We start from the raw sequence: 20,082 nt of genomic DNA, 5'->3' as shown, positions 1-20,082 counted from the left end.
GAAGTGGGAGAAAAAGGAGAGAAAAGTGGGAAGGTTTGAAGTGTGGTCATGCCAGGATGGGGGCACTTTGTGCTGCCATAGCCCAATTAGCCAACATTTAGTGAGCTCTTGTGAGTACTAGGCATGGTGGGAAGTACTGGATTTACACAGAAAGGCAAGAGTGCCATCCTGCCTCATGAGGAGGAGCTCTCAGGTAAGTAACTGCATAAAACATGGGAGACAGTAGAAGGAAGGGAGTCTCAGAGGGGAAACACACATACCAAGGAGGACCAAAAAAGGCCTGCATAGGATATGATTGGACTGGAGTCATGGAAGCTGGGGAGGCAGGAAGTAGGTAGAGGGGAGGGAGCAGAGTGTTTTGGGGGGAGTACGCAGGACAGGAACAGCTGCTGTGAAGGTGCTGTTGGGAGATGAAATGTCATATTTGAGGAAAACAAGTAGACTGGTGAAACTGGATCATAAAGTTCATGACAGGGAATCAAGTATAAGGAGATGGAAAAGGTAAAAAAAGGGGCCAGGTTGTGAGGGGCATTACATGACTGAGGATTTCATACTTGATTTTAGAGGTAATAAAGAGCTGCCAGAGATAATTGAATGATGGATTGACACAGTGAGCCTTACTTTAGGAAAATCACTCTGACAGCTAAGAGGATAGAGGCTAGATTGGATTAGAGGCCGGGAGACTCGTAGAAGTCTTTTCAATATAGTCAGAAAGCAGAACAGACATTGATTCAAAAAAGTGGGGAAATGTCTCTTCCCTCCAAGAAAAGCACAGAACTACCTGAGCTCACATTGGGCTGTGGGGACGAAGCCTGCGGTCTAGTGGGGGCTAGCTTCTTATCTGGGACAGGTTGTCCTGCATTTCAATACCCTTGGGTAGTTCAGTGCAGAATTTGCAACAATTATGCCACATACCTTAAGAGCTATTTTCAAAGAGGATATGCAAGTTGTTGATGGCCATTGATGGAAACATTGTACACTATATATTCTATGAGCAGTTTTAAAGTGTCAACCTTGGACTCATGGTACTTCAGACATTTAGTCAGTGAGTGAGGAAACTTGAAGAGTACTTTTGCAACAAATGAGTTCTCTCTTCCCAGAAACTCATGTGTCTTGCTTTCAACAATATCAGCACATTTCTTTGGTATTTTCCCATGCTTGACCATCCAAAAGCTCATTTCCTCATCTTTCCATGGTCTTGTGTAAATTGCTTAAACCTGCTACATTGAAAATACTTACAGGTATTATGAGGACTAATAATAGTTCTAAGTAGTCAAGTATGTTGTCTAGCAGAGGAAGATAGTGATATAAAAAAATTCAAAAGAGTAAATAATCCAAAAATCATTCTATGAGGTTTTTCATTTAGTTATGATTTTCACTTCTCACCTCACTTTCCTGCAAAAACCTTTCCTGAGAAGCCTTTGTTATTAGATTTCTCTTGTTATTTCAATAACAATATAATTATAACAAAGGTTTCTCAGGAAAGGTGACAGGGTGGCAACTAGGGGCTCAGTGGATTGAAAGCCAGGCCCAGAGACGGGAGGTCCTGGGTTCAAACCTGGACTCAGACACTTCCCACCTGTGTGACCCTGGCAAGTCACTTAACCCCCGTTGCCTAGCCCTTACAACTCCTCTGCCTTGGAACCAACACACAATATTGATTCTAAGAAGAAAGGTAAGGGTTTAAAAAAAGAAAGAAAGAAGGTGACTGGCAGAACCAGCCTATTTATACATTTGCCATTTAAAACAGTTCACAAATCTATATGGATAATTTATATGCAGAGAATGGAGAATTTATTCTATTGAATGGCCAATTTTTTTTTCTTATAATCTTTCAGAAAGAGGACATTGTCATTCCTAGGTGACCCGTGGAGTGATCAAAGTTGTACTCTTCATATTGTCAAACCCATGATAAAATCAATCCTTCATTCTTCCTGTCTAACATTTATTTTTAGTACTGGACCATCAGGCACTTATTAGCTTAGCTATGTGCCCCTGTGGGGCTACCTCAATTTCCTGAACTGTAAAATGGGGATTTTAATGGCAACTACCTCCCAGGATTGTTGAGAGGATGAAATGAGATGATCTTTCTAAAAATGGTTAGCACAGTGCCTGGCACATAATAGGTGACTTTGAAAATCTTAATATCTAAAATTTCAGGTTGGAGTTCAGATTTTTACCAAGAGACCTTTGGAAGAGGAGCAAAAAAATAACTTTAACCCAGATGATATCATCAACTGCCTTAAAAAATATCCTAAGTCTATTATTAAGTACCTGGAACATCTAGTCGTGGACAGGAGAGTGCAAGTAAGTGCTTCAAAAATTCTTAGTCTTCTCTCTGTGATGCTCTTGATGCACTGGGTAAGAGGATGGATTGGATGACTTTAGTTGTCCTTGTAAAGTCTAAGATTCCATAAAAAAAAAGTACAGGATATACTTTTAGAGTAATTATGGGAAGAGGCTGAATAGATTACAGAATTTCTTACAGAGCACACTGAGTAAAATTGTACCAACTATCCTGTGTACCTTATAGGTACTCAGTAAATACTTAATGGGATGTCTGGATGATTCCAAGAGGCCTAGGGACATGAAGACCTTGAGACATATGTTCTAATGGGCTCTTAGCTCACTCTGCCTCCATTCAGCTTTTTTTGTTCCTTCCACATCTTTGTCTTATTACTTCCTTGAAAGGACTGAGAGATGTTGTAAGTCTGGATAATTTGACTTTCTTGATTTTTCCAGAACAATCACTGTAATGTTGGTTTTATTTGAATTCTTCTACAGAGCCTAAGTGAATTCCTATTTAAAAAAGTTCCATTACAAGAAGCAGATTTCTTCCCCAAATATTTCTAATTCACCTTATTTAGGTTGTGGTTTTTATTTTTATTTTTTTAAGTTTTATTTTGAATATTTTCCCATAGTTACATATTTCATGTTCTTTCCCTCTCCCTAGGTTGTGGTTTTTAGAAGAGCTTTGAAGTCACAAGTTTGTTCTGTGTAATTTTTATAAAAGGGTTGGAGATGGGAGACATGTTTTGTAAACCTTGAAATGCCATACCATGTAGAATGCTTGGGAGTTTTTATTAATTAGTATTAATGATTTCAGCTAAAAATGGGGTTGTTTTGTTTTCTGTGGCCAGGTGTTTATCATTCATATGTCCCTCCTTTTCTGCAGAAAGAAGAGTATCACACCCACTTAGCCATCCTCTATCTAGAGAAAGTGCTTCAGCAGAAGCCCAGTGCAAATGGTAACTGTGCTGAAGTGACTGAAACTCAGGCAAAGCTACGGAGTCTCCTTCAAAAATCTGATCTCTACAAAGTCCACTGTCTGATAGGTAAGATCCACTTCATCTCAAGAGCATTCTGTTTCCTATCTACTTATTATTTTCTCTCTACTTCCTGGAGTAGTAACTCACATCTACAGAGTGCTTTCCATTCACAAACTTCTCTCTCCCTCAGTTTTTATATCTCTCCAATTAATTTCCTCCCTGCCCTTTGAGGCAGGTAATGAGGGTGCTCTTGTTCCCATTTTACAGATGAGGAAACTGAGACAGGATATAAGATTTGCCCAAGATCATATAGCTGGTTAAGCCTTTGAGTTTAGCCTTAAACTTAGATGCTCAAGAGTCCAGCATTTTTTCCACCATTTGACCACATCCTCTCCCAAAAATACAGTTGCCTCTCTGATGTTTCCAAGTGTAGTAATCTCTCACTTTGCACAAAGTCTTGATCTTTGCTCAATAAATACTGAATTGATTTGGATTTACAAGAAGCAGAGATATGGGCATCTTAAGCCCCTGCCCTACTTAGTGTTTGTTTTCCAGGTTAAAGAACTGGCATGATTGATCACCGATATTTCCATGAATCATAGCATAAGATTTAGGGTTGAATCTGTGTGGAATCTTTTTTGATGCTTGCTATGCTACTTTCTTCTGAATCTGACCTGAAAAAGTGGATTATGATACTCTTACCCCCTGACCTAGAAAAAGAAGGGGAAGGGAAGGAAGCCTGACTTTTTAGTAGTACTCTAGTACTAATAGTTCTGGTCTCTTGTTTAAAGGCACCACATGAATCATACTTTCACCTGTTGATACCAGCTATTTCCAAGTTGCTGAGTGCTTTTGAAGGACATCACAAAACCACTGAGTAGTCATGCTACAAATTCATGCCAACCTCAGCTTTGACTCTTTATAAATCCTTTAATTAATCTTTTCTTAACTTAATCTATTTTTCTTAGCAACTATTCCAAACCACCTCAAGCCACCAACTCCATTCCTTTCTCTTTGAGCTGATGACTTGCTGCCTGCTTTTTTTTGGAGGAATAATTTTTTTACATCTCTCCAATTAATTTCCTCAAACCAACCACTTTACCATGTAGCTCAGTCCACTAGTAACATGTTCCCCTGGTATTCTAAATGACAATATTCTAGGACTGCAAACCAGTTGGCCAGCTATAAGCATGAGGTTTAGTGGTAATAACTGCATTTGATGAACATTTCACATTGAATTCCATGGTTTCTTTCTTGCTTGCTTGCTCTTTTTAAACCCTTCACTTCTGTCTCAGAATCAATACTAAGTATTGGTTCCAAGGCAGAAGAGCTAGGTAATGGGGGTTAAGTAACTTGTCCAGAGACACACTGCTAGGAAGTGTCTGAAGCCAAATTTGAACCTAGAATCTCCCATCTCCAGGCCTGCCTTTTTATTCACTGAGCCATGTAGTTACTTGGCTCCATTGATTTGTAAAATTTATATTTGTTAATAACTAAATTAATCTGAGTAATGTTTATATAGTGATTTTTCTTTGAAGGCCCTCAAAACCTACGTCATGTGAGAGAAAAACTGTCCTAAAACTCCTGTTATATATAGATGTGTTCATATGGAGAATGACCATATCATAGTAGAAACTGACCTGAACTTCATTTTAGAAGACCTAAGTTGTTATCTCAGCTTCCTCACTCACTATGTAACCTAAGGAAAATCACTCAACCTCTCTGAAACTCAGTTTCCTAATCTGTAAAATGAGAATAGTAATTGCCTTCCCTTCCTCACAGATGTGTTGTGAGGATCCAGACAGATATGTTTGAAAGTCCTTTGTAAAATGTAAGGCTCCGTGCAAATGTAAATGGGACGCTTCAATTGTAATGTTATTGATTAATATTATTAACATTAATGGAGAGGCAACATGTCATAATAGATAGAGTACTGGTCTCAGGTTCAAGAAGTCATGGGTTCAAGCTCTGCCTTTGACACGTATTGCCTGTGTGACTCTGGGCAAATCAACCTCTGGGACCTCAGAAGTTATTCCAAGACTAAATTGCTGCAAAGGTGCCAGTTTGTATTGATGGAGTTTCCTCATCTTAGAGTTCCACTGACAGGTCTGGTCCAAAAGAAAAATGAATATAACTACATGTAAAGTCCTATGTTTATACTATTGAAAAAAAACTTTTTAGGTAAGTTAGTGAAAATAAGTAATTATATGTTAAATACTCAATAAAGCACTTTATAGAAGATAGATTATTAAAAACATTTGTTTCTAATACATGCATAAAGCTTCAGATTCTCTCTTGATATTCAAGACCTTCCTCATTGTTGGCCCCATAATAGCTTTCTAACTGATTTCACACTGCTGTTTCACTTTATGAATTCAGTGCTACAGTCAAACTCGACCAAAGACACCTGCCCCCATTCATGCGCTTCACTTTCTCATTTCTGTGCCTTTTCTAACACTTTTTCTTGCCTGGAATGGGCCCGCCTATCCCTTCTCTGTCTATTTAAATATCTCCCTTCCAGATCCAAGGTAGGTGATACATCTTCTGTGAAACCTTCCCTGATTCTCACCAACCATGATAATTCTTTCTTCCAACTTAACATAACACTTTGTTTGGATCTTTCCTTTGTGTGCTCTTATCACATTTAGCCATATGTTAAAGTTATTGTATATGCCATCTCCTTTTATTATGTTGTAAGATTTTTGAGGAGAGTGACTATGCCCTCTTTCATCTTGATATAGCTAGAGCCAGTGCAATATAGTGGAAAGAGTGTCATTTGGTGACAGAGGACCTAGGTTCAAATCTATTCTCTTCAACTTACTACTTATATCTTGGATAAGTCACTGATTCTTTGCTTCAGTTTCCTCATCTATTAAATGAAGGGATTAAACTAAATGACCAGTTAGGTCCCTTTCAGTTCTTCTTGCCTTACATAGAATAGATTTTATTCATTTGTCAAATTGATTCATCTTTGGGTTATATTCATATAGATATATGTAATTCTATATGAAATAACTCAAAAATTAGAAATTCAAATCCATCATGTATTAATTTTTATTTACTAATGATATTGTTACTAATATACAATTACTATATTATTATATATAAGTAATGCTATTACTTTTAATAACATTATTATTTACTATGTGCAAGACACTATAGTAAGTGCTGAAGATAAGAAAATGAATCATTGCTTGTCCTTGTGTATCTAACATTCTAGCAGAGAACTATAACATGATTGTAAGGGGATAATTTGCAATGAGAGAGAGCATTAACAACTAGGGAAATCACCAAGGTGGTGATACATTGGCCTTGAAGCATGCTTAAACTTCTGAAAGGATGGGGTGAGGAAGGAGTGCATTTTCAGGCACTGGGGGAAAGTCTGTGCGAAGACATGGAGGAATAAGATTGGGTATCAAGTGTGGGAAGCAATTAGTAAGTCAATTTGGCCAGAAAAGAAATAGATTGTGTAAAGAAGAGTAATAGGAAATAAATATGGAAAGGTAGACTATGGAGGGTTTTAAGGCCTTCCAAGAAGAATATATTTTATCTTAAAGGTAATAGGGAGCCACCAAAGATTTTTTTTTCAGCAAGTCAATCTTTTTTTAATTTTTAAATCATTTATTAATATTCATTTTTAACATGGTTATATGATTCATGCTCCTACTTTCCCCTTCACCCCCCGCTCTTCCCCCACCCATGGCCGATGCACATTTCCACTGGTTTTAACATGTTTCATTGATCAAAACCTATTTCCAAATTGTTGATAGTTGCATTGGTGTGGTAGTTTCGAGTCTACATCCCCAATCATGTCCACCTCATCCCATGCGTTCAAGCAGTTGTTTTTCTTATGTTTCCTCTCCTGCAGTTCTTCCTCTGAATGTGGGCAGCGTTCTTTACCATAAATCCCTCAGAATTGTCCTGGATCATTGCACTGCTGCTGGTACAGAAGTCCATTGCATTCGATTTTACCATAGTATATCAGTCTCTGTGTACAATGTTCTGGCTTTGCTCCTTTCGCTCTGCATCAGTTCCTGGAGGTCTTTCCAGTTCACCTGGAATACCTCTAGTTTATTATTCCTTTTAGCACAATAGTATTCCATCACCAGCATATACCACAGTTTGTTCAACCATTCCCCAACTGAAGGACATACCCTCCTTTTCCAGTTCTTTGCCACCACAAAAAGCGCAGCTATAAATATTTTTGTACAAATCTGTTTATTTATGATCTCTTTGGGGTACAAACCCAACAATGGTATGGCTGGATCAAAGGGCAGGCATTCTTTTATAGCCCTTCGAGCATAGCTCCAAATTGCCAGCCAGAATGGTTGGATCAGTTCACAACTCCACCACCAATGCATTAATGTCCCAATTTTGCCACATCCCCTCCAACATTCATTACTCTCCCCTTCTTTCATTTTAGCCAATCTGCTAGGTGTAAGGTGATACCTCAGAGTTGTTTTGATTTGCATTTCTCTAATTATTAGAGATTTAGAACACTTTCTCATGTGCTTATTGATACTTTTGATTTCTTTACCTGAAAATTGCCTATTCATGTCTCTTGCCCATTTATCAATTGGGGAATGGCTTGATTTTTTTATACAATTGCTTTAACTCCTTGTATATTTGAGTAATTAGACCCCTGTCAGAGTTTTTTGTTATAAAGATTTTTTTCCAGTTTGTTGTTTCCCTTCTGATTTTAACTACATTGTTTACCAAAGATTTTTTTGAGCAGGATAATAACATGGTCAGATATTTACCTTAAGATTATTTCAGCAGGTGTAGGGAGGATGAATTGGGAAGGGGAAAACATGAAGGAAAGGAACCTAGGAACCACTAAGAAGTCATGCAAATCCAGACAAGAAATAAGGTGGTGGCCATAAGAGTAGAAGAGAGAATGGATATAACACACCAAGGTTTACCCAAGACTTTGCAACTAATTTGATTTAAAAGTGTGAGGGAGAGGAATGAATTGGTTCTTGAGGTAGAGAACTTTGGTGATTGGAAGTATCAGAGTGCTTTCAGCAGAAAGAGAAATTGGAATTTGAGTGTACTTATTGGAGAAGACAAGGTATTTTGGAGATGTTGAGTTTGAGATGCCAATGGGAAATCTAGGTGGACATGTTTAGAGACAACAGAGAACATAGGACCATAGTTCAGGAGAGAGATTAGGGGCAAATATACAAATTTTCATAAAATTGGAATAGAGATCATAAATAATAGCTAGTATTTATATAGGTTTTTAAATACTTTGAGCTTTATAATGACTGTGAGGTAAGCACTGCAAATATTGTTTAATCGTATTTTACTGATGATTAAACTGAGAAAGCAGGAACATGAGAGAGAACAAAGGAGATTGACCAAAGAAAGATGCGTGGACAAAAATCAGGAAAGAATATCTAGCATTGAAAAAGGTTTCTGAATAGTGTCAGAAATCAGGTCCAAGGAGGTTGAAGGCTGAGAAAATACCATTGACTCAACATTTCAGATTATTGGGAAGTCAGTTTCAGTCCTTGGTAGGCTCAGCAGCCAGATTACAAAGGGCTTATAAGTGCATTGGGTTTTTTGTCTCTATTTTTAGTTGAGCTGCCTTCCCCCTAAAGAAAAGAAGTAGACCCATTGAGACATTGTGGAAATGTGCAGAAGAGAACAAAAGAAGATTTGGAGGGAGACACAGATACTCAGGACAGTTTTGGGTGTGACTCATAAAATTCATCATATACTTTTTTTATTTTATTTTTATTTTTTTTATTTTTCAAACCCTTAACTTCTGTGTATTGACTTATAGGTGGAAGAGTGGTAAGCGTAGGCAATGGGGGTCAAGTGACTTGCCCAGGGTCACACAGCTGGGAAGTGTCTGAGGCCGGATTTGAACCTAGGACCTCCCGTCTCTAGGCCTGACTCTCAATCCACTGAGCTACCCAGCTGCCCCCATCATATACTTTTTTTTTTTTTAACCCTTGTACTTCGGTGTATTGTCTCATAGGTGGAAGATTGGTAAGGGTGGGCAATGGGGGTCAAGTGACCTGCCCAGGGTCACACAGCTGGGAAGTGGCTGAGGCCGGGTTTGAACCCAGGACCTCCTGTCTCTAGGCCTGACTCTCACTCCACTGAGCTACCCAGCTGCCCCCCATCATATACTTTTTAATAAAGTAAGTGATGTGAAATGGAGAGTCATGGTTTCATATGGAGTTCTCTTTTTTTGTTCTGTATTCATGTAAATGCTCTTTTTTGATATTTAAATTCAGAATAAAAAGATTTTTTTAAATCAGAGTATGAGGTGCAGAGGTTGGTAACAGTGAGTGTAGACCCCCCTTTCCCCCTCCGCTCCCAAGAGTTTAACTGTAAAAGAGAGAAGAAATATAAAATGATAGCTTGAGGATCTGGTAGAGTCAAATAATTTTTTGTTTTGTTTTTGATGATGGGGAGACAAACATTCTGTTTGTAGACAACAGAGAAGGAGCCCATATATAAGGAGCAATTGAAAAAAAGCAAAGAAATGACTGAAAGGGCAATCTTTATGGAAAGGAGGGCTCAAGTAGAGGGGTTGGACTCATCAAGGAAAAGGCCACCTCTACTTCAGGTAGTGGAGCAAATGACTGAGCAGAGGCTAATGGAGTGGAGTTTTGAATTGTGAAATAGAAAGAAGAGAGAGATCATGATTAATAGTCTTGATTTCCTCAATAAAATAGGAAGTAAAATCCTATACTGAAAATGAATGGGAATAGGTGGCTTGAGACCAGTAGGGATCAGCATCTGAGGGAAGTATATAGAGTGTCAGGAGAGAACAGAAGCATTACTGTGTAGCTCTCAGGATCCCTTCGAGATAGCAAAAATTTATTGTGGACCCATAGTCAACACAATTCTGTAGTTTTCTCAGATTCACTGTCTCAGTTCTGACAGTGTCTTTTCTAGATCTTTTCAAACGTCACATGGTCCCTTTCTCTCCCTCTACTCTCTCAACTGAGAACTTTGCCTCTTTTTCATTGAAAAAATGGAGATCATCTCCAAACAGTGCCCTCTCCCTTTACATCATTCAGTTGCTTCTGCCACTATTTTTTCCACTTCACATTTCATATGAAGAAATGGCCCTTTTCTTTGTCAAAGCAAACCCCTCCAAATGCACAGATGATTCCCATTCCTTCCCCTTTTCTAAAATATTGTTCCTTCTGTTATCCCAATGCTCATTAATCTTCAGTTTCTCCTTGTGTGCTGGATGTTTTTCTGCTGCATACAAACACACTCATATCTCCATCCTTAAAAAGCCATCCCTGCTAGCTATTGTCCCCTATCTCTCCTCTCTTTCATGCTTCAACTTATCAAAATCATCAATTCTCCATGCTCCCACTTCCTTTCACTTTTTTTTTAAACTCACTGCAGTCTGGCTTCTGACATTATTCAGTGGAAACTGCTCTCTTAAATTACCAGTGATCTCTTAGTCACCATAACTAGTAGTCTTAATCCTTATCTTTCTAGCTTTTACTATTTTTGATCCCCTTCTCTTGATAGTCTTTTCTCACTAAAATTTCATGATTCTGCTCTCTTGGTCCTCCTGTCTGTCTGACTATGACTCCTTTTATCTAGATCACACCTAGTGACCGTGGGTCCTTCAAGGCTCTGTCCTGGGCTCCCCTCTCCTACACTATTTCACTTGGTGATCTCAGTAGCTCTTATATATTCAATTATCATCTCCATGCAGATCATTCTCAGATCCATTTATCCACCCCTAACATTTCTTCTGACCTCTGGTCTCAAATCTCGGATCGCCTATTAGATATTTCAAATTGGATGTTCTTTAGACACCTCAAATGAAATATGTCCAGAACAACTTATTCTCTTCTCTCCCTCCAACCTCCAAGTTCTTCCCAACTTCCCTATCCAATCAATCAGTCGACAAATCCTGTCATTTATACCTTCAATAACATCTCATATATAGTTCTTTCTCTCTTCTGACACTGCCACCATGCTGGTGCAAGTCCTTATTATTTCACATCTGTGTTACCACAATGGCTTTCTGGTTGGTCTCTCCCCATTCTAGTCCATCCTCACTCATTTCTCTGATCTTCCTGAAACATAGGTTTGACCGTGTTAACTCTCTATTCAGTAAACTCCAGCAGTTCTCTTTAACCAGAAGGAGCAAATGTAAAATTCTGTTTGACTTTTAAAACCCTTCTTAACCTGGCCCCCTCCTGACTTTCTTGTCTTTTTGTGCCTTTCTCCTTTCCAAATACTCTCTGATACAGTGACACTGGCCTCCTTTTCGTTGTTCATACAAGAGGATTTGACTTCACTTCTGTGCCACTCTGTGAATTCTCAGAGTCTATAGGCTGTCCTTCACTCCTGGACTCTCTGGCTTCCTTCAAGTCTAAGCTCATATCCCACCTTCTGCAAGTTTGTGCCTTTCCTTTAAGGATATCTCCAGTGGGGGTAGCTAGGTAACTCGGTGGATTGAGAGCCAGGCCTAAAGAAGGGAAGGTCCTGGGTTCATATTTGGCTCCAGATACTTCCTAGCTGTGTGACTCTGGGCAAAGTCATTTAGGTCCTATTGCCCAACCCTCACCACTCTTCTGCCTTAGAACTGAAATTTAATATTGATTCTGAGAGGGAAGGTAAGGGTTTAAAAAAAAAATAAGTATCTCCAGTTTATCGTGTGTGTGTGTATGTTACACTCACATAGAAAAAAATGTGATACTCATATACATACACACATTTATAAATATGGATATTTATATATGTAATTTCATATACACATATACTAGCTCACAGTCTAATGGGAAAGAGACAATACATACAACTACAAACAAGCTATACATGACAGAGTAGATGTGTGTATGTACATAAAATATCTGTATCGTATATATAGCTTATGTGACATAGAATGACATGGAGGTAGCATGCATGTTAGGTGGATTATGTCCTGTGTGTGTGTGTCCCACAGATTCTGTGTGTGCAGGCTATGTGAAGCTGGTTGTCTCTCTCCAGTTAGACCAGAAGCTCCTTGAGAGCAGGGACCATTTGTGCCTTTCTTTGTGTGTCTGTTGCTTAGCACAGTTGCTGACATATTGCAGGCTCTTAATAAATGTTGGCTTGACTTGAATAGAGAAGGGCAGATGGCGGGAATTGGGTTGGAATTTAGCAAGTCTTCAGCAGTGAGAGAATGGGGAAGAGATTCGGATGGGGAAGAGATTCGGAGAGGAGAACAGCAGAGAGTTGAACTGGGAAAGTCTCTTAAAGGCAAAAAAGTAAGAGCCAGAGCAGCAGTGACAGGCTGGAAGAACAGGGAGGGCCAGAGAGACAAAATGAACCTGAGGGAATACATTTAGAAAGGTCTTACACCTGTCCCACTTAGACCACTGTTACATGTACCTAACTGTATCGACTATAATTCTGTTCTCCTTCCCCATCTGTCCTGTGAACCTCTCTTCACCATAGGAAGGGCCCCTTTATTACTCTCCCCATTTTATACTGGAGGTGTTTTAGGCAAGAAATGAAGTCACTTATACAACTTACCTAGGGTAGAAATGAAATTAGAACTCAGGTTTTCATTTTTTTCCCATCAGATTATGTTGCTTCTTTTAATGTGAAAGACTAGATTGAAGAGATAGAAGAATATCTTTAGCAATAATTTAAATAGGTAGATTTACTCAATTAAATCATTTTACATTCTGCCAAAGCAACCATAGGTTGGCATTGGATCAGGAGTCAGTGAATGGATTATTCAGGCCTATATTACTTTTCTAATGTATGGTAAAGGTAGAGAATAAGCAAAAATGAAGGGAAGGAATGGGGAAGGGAATAAGCATTTATATAGTACTTCTTTTGTGCCTGCACAGCGCGAGATACTCTACAAATATTACCTCATTTTGATCCTCATTTGAGATGGCTTTTTGTATATGGCAATGCCTACTCAAAGTAAGTGAAAGACTTTTTGTTAGAATTGGAGGTTATTGGTGAACCTGTAATCCTGAGTTCTCCCCAGGCCTTTGCTGAAATATTTGATGCCCCTGCTTCTGAAATTTTGAAAAGTATCCATTCCAAGATCATTTGTAATCATAATAGAATATTTTATTCCTGGTTTTGGACCTACACACTAAGCATGAATGTGCATGAAAACATTGAGTAAGTCATCTAGATGGCAGCATATAGCAACCTCTGCTGTCTCCTGGCTAGGTGTTCCTGCAGTGAGTTTTCCTTTCCCAGGTTCTTATAGTAACGGGCACAGAAAGGCATGTTGGGTGGGATGGGAACTCAGGGAGAAGTACTCTATTGGCCAGGTGCTCCTGCAGGCTTCTGCCTGCCTGATTTTTAAATGGCTCATTCCCTTTGACAGATAAAATCCAGGGGACCAGCCTCCACATGGAGAGCGCCATATTACACGGGAAGCTGGAGGAGCACGACAAGGCCCTTCACATCCTGGTGCATGAGCTGAAGGACTTCTCGGCGGCCCGGGACTACTGCCTATGGAGCTCGCAGGGGAGGGACGCTCCATACCGCCGGCGCCTCTTTCACATGCTGCTCTCCATCTACCTAGAGCCGGGGCCTCCCGCCTGTGACCTGGCGCTGGCCGCCGTGGACCTCCTGAACCTCCACGCGGCCGAGTTCGACGCGGCTCGGGTGCTGGAGCTGGTTCCAGACGGCTGGTCCGTTCAGCTCCTGGCCCCCTTCCTCACCAGGGCGCTGAGGGAAAGCCTCCACACCAGGAGGATGACGCAGGCCGCGCTGGGCTTGGCCAGCGCCGAGAACTTACTCTACAAGCATGACAAGGTGAGGGCTGCAGTGGGGCCTGCGGTGCCCGGGGGAAGGGGGGCTGCTTCTCCGGTCACGGCACCCGGAGCTCAGAGCCAGGAAGGCCCTTAGAATCGAGTGTGTCCAGCCCCTCGTTTTACAAAAGGGAAGCTGATGGAGCAGATGCTGCTAGCCGCATCTGAGACGTGAATCAGGCCAGGATCTTCCTGACTGTAGGCTCAGCATGACGCTCCCATGCCACACAACTGCCGCTTGTTTCTTTTCATTTTTTAATTTACGTGTTTATTAGTGACTTCCTTTGTGATTCTTCCTCTCTGTAGTCATGATCATTCAAAACTAAGTCTACATTCAGACTTGTAGTGTTTATGGGGTAGCTCCCAGAAACTGAGGAGGGGAGTGGCGGCATCACTCTGTTTCTCATAGAAGACTCTCCATTTCCCACCGCCGAGCTTTTCCTCGGCCATCCCTCATCTCTGCTTCCCAACTTCCCTGGTTTTCTCTTAAGACCAAGCTCGAATCCTATCTTCTACAGGAAGAATCCCAATGACCTCTACCTAGTGCCTTCCCTCCAACATCATCTCTAGTTTATCTTGGATCTAGAGCCTGCCTGTGCTTGTTAGCTTCTCCATTAGACAGGGAATATCTTGGGAGCAGAAGCCTTTTTTTGCCTTTTTTTGTTTTTGTTTATTTTTTTTTTAACCCTCACCTTCTGTCTTAGAACCCTTACTGTGTATGGACTCCCAAGGCAGAGGAGCAATCAGAGCTAGGCAGTGGGAGTGAAGTGACTTGCCCAGAACCACACAGTGAGGAAGTGTCTGAGGCCAGACTTGATCCTAGGACTCCCATCTCTGGGCCCGACTCCCTATCTACTGAGCTACCCAGCTGCCCCCTTGCCATTTTTGTGTCCCCAGTGCTCGGCATAGCACCTGGTACACAGAAGGCCCAGGACGTTAGACAAGCCGGCTTGGCTATACTCACAGTAACTTGGCATTTTAGGAAAAACAGGGCTCACCTGTGCCAATTGCAGAAATGTCTCAGAACCTTTTCCCAAATTCTCTCCTCTGGGCCAGTAACTAGTTGTATGACTCGGGGAAATGATTTCACCTTTGTTTCCTTCCTAGAAAATGAAAGAATGAGGGTCAGTGAGGGAGCTCCAGGCCTGGAGTTGGGGGAACCTAGGTTCCACTCTGGCCCTCAGATACTTCTTAGCCATGTGACCCTAGGCAAGTCATTTACCCTTAGATTGATACTAAGACAGAAGCTAAGGATTTTAAGATTTTTTAAAAAAAGTAATGAAGAGAAAGAAAGAAAATGGAAAATTCACCTGATCCTTCACAGCTCTGGCTTTGACTAAATTAATAGAAGCTTTAGAATGAGATTGAGATGCTTTGATCCAATTAGAGCTATAAACTTGGCTGGCACTTGGCTTGTTTTTTTTTTTTTAATTTAAACATTTATTAATATTCATTTTTAACATAGTTACATGATTCATGCTCCTACTTTCCCCTTCACCCCCCGCACTCCCCCCACCCATGGCCGATGCACATTTCCACTAGCTTTGTCATGTGTCCTTGATCAAGACCAATTTCCAAATTGTTGATAGTTGCATTGGTGTGGTAGTTTCGAGTCTACATCCCCAATCATGTCCACCCCGACCCATACGTTCAAGCAGTTGTTTTTCTTATACGTTTCCTCTCCTGCAGTCCTTCCTCTGGATGTGGGTAGCATTCTTTACCATAAATCCCTCAGAATTGTCCTGGGTCATTGTATTGCTGCTGGTACAGAGGTCCATTACATTCAATTTTACCACAGTATATCAGTCTCTGTGTACAATGTTCTTCTGGCTCTGCTCCTTTCGCTCTGCATCAGTTCCTGGAGGTCTCTCCAGTTCGCCTGGAACTCCTCCAGTTTATTATTCCTTTTAGCACAATAGTATTCCATCACCAGCATATACCACAGTTTGTTCAGCCATTCCCCAATTGAAGGACATACCCTCCTTTTCCAGTTTGTTGCCACCACAAAAAGCGCAGCTATAAATATTTTTGTACAAATCTGTTTTATTTATGATCTCTTTGGGGTACAAACCCAACAATGGTATGGCTGGATCAAAGGGCAGGCATTCTTTTATAGCCCTTTGAGCATGATTCCAAATTGCCAGCCAGAATGGCTGGATCAGTTCGCAACTCCACCAGCAATGCATTAATGTCCCAATTTTGCCACATCCCCTCCAGCATTCATTACTCTCCCCTTCTTTCATTTTAGCCACTCTGCTAGGTGTGAGGTGATACCTCAGAGTTGTTTTGATTTGCATTTCTCTAATTATTAGAGATTTGGAACACTTTCTCATGTGCTTATTGATACTTTTGATTTCTTTACCTGAAAATTGCCTATTCATGTCTCTACTTGGCTTGGTTTTATAAAATTAAAAGTAGTTTCATTAACTACTACCTCGCATTTATTAAGTACCGCTATGTACAAAGCACTTTACAAGTATTGTCTATAACTTGTAAGTGGGTTTTTTAATGTGGTGTTTTGTATAAAGCTCCCATTTTGTCTTAACCTTTTCAAGAGACTGAGGAAAAATCACTCAGAATCACTTGATGGATCTCTCCAGAAAACAAAACAAAACAAAATTTGAAATGTTATTAGCAGACCCATAGGATTCATGGTCTCTATTTCCTTTTTGCAGATAAAATTAAAAGGAAGCCCAGTGCGGCTATCAGACAAAAAGCTTTGCCAGATGTGCCAGAGTCCCTTTTGTGAGCCTGCGTTCGTCAGGTATCCGAACGGTGGTGTGGTCCACACTCATTGTGCTGCGAGCAGACACACGAACCCTAATTCATCTAGCCCCGGCAATCGGACTTGAAAAAGGCACATTTGCACTTGCAAACACTTCTTCCTTTACAAAATGGGCTGGATAAAAAGACCAGAGTACAACTGCTCTTGACATCAATCAAGATGAAGGGATTATACCCTGGGTGCTGGGAAGATTTCTGTCGATGTGAAACATGAACATTGAATTGCTGATCTTTTTTTTATGAATGTAAATGGAAAATACCTTATCAAAGATAGGGACATTCAAGAGTGAACTTGTCCTTGTACATAGTAATTGAAAACAAATGTCTACTTTCTTCTGAAAGAAAAATGAGCCTTTCTTTTGTCATCAAGGCAAATCGTGGGGGAAGAAGCCAGGACTGACAAAATTCCTTTCTTTCTTTTGAGGAACATAAATTTGCACTGAAATATTTTGCTATAATGTGACATGGTGATGAAGATGTCGTCTTCTTTTTTTTTTTTTAATCCAAGGAAGTGGTCAATGTTTAGAGATCTTATTGAATAGAGGGGCTCACATTGTGCCACTCACTCTCAAAATCCAGCATTAATCAGGGTCGATATAGCACATCCAGGTTTGGGGTCTACATCCAGTTTTTCAGGAATAGATCATGAACTATACTTTTGCTTTCAAATTGCTGGCTTTGGGGAGCCACCTTTGTGGTATTACTATTCCCCCTTTCCCAGCCTGTTCTTTTGGTTGGCCAGATTTCCACTAAGCAGTGGCCTTTGGGTTTTATTTTGTTTTTCTGCTCAATGGAATGTGATTAATCCATTGGAAATGGATAGCCTCCTCTGGTTTAAAAAAACAAAAACTAACAACCTACCTTCAGAACTTTTAAGACAGTCGCAGTAATCAAATCAGTCGACCTGCTTAGTGGTCAAGTTCCCATTCCTACATCCTATAAAAATGTTTTTCCTCCTGCCTGTATGAAATTCTACAACTAACATATTGGACTAGAAGATTTTATTTTTAACTTAAATCATATTCACATTGACTTTCTCGTTTGCCCCTAAATCCATCTGATTTACTTATGATTGTTTTTTTTTTCTTCATTAACAATTTACCTCTTATCCAGAACTTGGATCATTAAAAGGGAATCACTCAGTGGGGACAAATGGAATGATGTCTTCATGAGATGCCTATTTTGACCTCATGTATTTGAACAAGTGGTTCAGGAAAGCTGCCTTTGCACAGATGATGGAGAAATAACCTTCCCTGATGAGTGCTTTGTTCACTACTACAAGGAAAAAAAAACCATAAGGCAGTCTTGCCTCCTGATATCTTGATACTTTTTTAACGTTTATTAATAAAACGTGAAAATGCTTCTCATTCTCAAAAGATTTGGAATTCATGTTGTGTTTTTGGCATAATCATCTAAAGCCACTATTATTGCATTCTCCTTTTTTTTAGATTTTTGCTGGGACACAGATTTGTGGTTGTAGTTTTAGTCAGAACTGGCATTCAAGAAAACCACCCACCAATGTAGCTGTTACTTTCCAAATGCAAGCACTATTTTGCTACCTGTGATACTTAATGATACTAAATGGTGCCCTCCACTACCATTCATCCACTATAGACTTGGAAGGTTTGGTGTTCAACCCATTCCTAGTTCCATTACAAATGTTTCCTGTCCTAAGTGTAATCAGCTATTCCCTTTTCCTTTTCCTAATACCAAGTGGGTCAAAAACTAAATATCACTACATTATTTGGGGGGCAGGGAGAATGGTACCATTCTCTCAACTCACTGTGGTTCTGTTATCTGAAGAATAAATTATTAAGAAATTATGCTCTGTAGCTGGACTATATCGGATGAAAATTAACTTGTGATTAATTCAGAACCTGCTCGTGAATTTTGCACAGCTGATGACTCTACTGCTTATAGAATGATTCTATTATTGCACATGTTGTAATTACAACTTGTGAGTCTGAATTTATGCTCCTTGGAGAATGGACACAAGGATGCGGAACACCTCACTCCCTCCATAGGATGCACAGAAGTTTGGAGAAGTCTTGGTGAGACTATTATCTTCTTTTCACCCAACAAATATTAGTTCTGTGAAACTGACTTTAAACATACCTTAGACAGACAGGAAGCAGATTTGAACATTCTCCATTTCTACCCTATTGGGGTTTTGGCACAAACAATGGTCTGTCTCATGCAGATTTATCTTAAAGTTTGGAATTGTGTCCTTTTTTTCTGTGCCCTCAGAAGTCCTTTTTCTTAATGACTTTTTTGTTTTTAAAAAGGTCCTTCCAAATAGGGCGTCTTCTATTTTGTAATCATGCTGCTGGATAGAAAAATTTAAATTTTGTTCACTCATTCTTGCCATTAGATTCTGCATAACTCTTTGGTTCATTCAGCATGATCTAAACTGTTTACATTAATACTACATGGGCAATAATGTGCTATTTTAATGAACTACTTCTCTGCTATTGCCTATAAAGTATTAATGTTTATAAAAGGTGTATTGTTTGCAGTAGAGAATGTCATCTGAACTTCAAGTGAAAAAGTTGATGTCCGTGAAAATAATGAAACATGCTGCTACTTGAAAATGGGATGGGGAGGTGGGCAGGCATAGTTTGTTAGCTGTGGTTTGCGACCAAGTTAATGCCTGTAATCCAACAAAGAGATCACCTACTTTTCTGCTTGTGCTCTGCAGGAAACCTTTATCCTCGCTACTCAGTTTTTTGACTTCTGATTATGTCAGCACACAGGGCCAGAAATACACAAAATGTACAAATGTAAACATGGATTTTATTAAAATTCTTCTAATTCTTGGTTTTTCTCAAGTTTTTTTTTCTTTTAATCTCAAAGTAATGTCTTTTTCTTGTTCATTGATGCATCCCAAGGAATTTTCGTTGTTTTTTCTTTAAAGCATTCATTGATTCTTCCCAGCATTTGCAAAATAGGTAGATCTTTTTTTAAATTATACTACAAACAGAACACTTTCACTGCTAAATTCAATAGATCTTTTCACTATTCACTGCCATTAACTGCCTTGAGTTTCCTTATTTAATGAAAGGGTCATTTTAAGAAAGAATGTTTAGGGGGCAGCTGGGCCTAGAGGCAGGAGGTCCTAGGTTCAAATCTGGCCTCAGACACTTCCAGGTGTGTGACCCTGGGCAAGTCACTTAATCCCTATTGCTTAACCCATACCACTCTTCTGCCTTAGAACCAATACCCAGTATTGATTCTAAAATGGAAGGTAAGGTTTAAAAAAAAAAAAAAAG

General features: G+C 39.8%; 1 protein-coding gene across 1 annotated transcript in view; it reads left to right on the top strand.

Moving 5' to 3' along the window:
* Positions 1 to 19,629, top strand: part of TGFBRAP1 (transforming growth factor beta receptor associated protein 1) — a 52,880-nt gene extending 33,251 nt beyond the window's left edge. Inside the window, exons 8-11 of the mRNA XM_044670471.1 lie at positions 2,161 to 2,307; positions 3,176 to 3,335; positions 13,600 to 14,033; positions 16,705 to 19,629. Of these exons, the coding sequence (XP_044526406.1) occupies positions 2,161 to 2,307; positions 3,176 to 3,335; positions 13,600 to 14,033; positions 16,705 to 16,881 (918 nt within the window). The 3' untranslated portion in view covers positions 16,882 to 19,629. The remainder of the gene's footprint in view (positions 1 to 2,160; positions 2,308 to 3,175; positions 3,336 to 13,599; positions 14,034 to 16,704) is intronic.
* Positions 19,630 to 20,082: the final 453 nt, after the last annotated feature.

The sequence above is a fragment of the Gracilinanus agilis genome, chromosome 3, assembly GCF_016433145.1.
Source record: "Gracilinanus agilis isolate LMUSP501 chromosome 3, AgileGrace, whole genome shotgun sequence".
In the NCBI taxonomy this organism is placed as follows: domain Eukaryota; kingdom Metazoa; phylum Chordata; class Mammalia; order Didelphimorphia; family Didelphidae; genus Gracilinanus; species Gracilinanus agilis.
The sequence above is the reverse complement of the archived record's forward strand: the minus strand, read 5'-3'. Positions and strand labels throughout refer to the sequence as shown.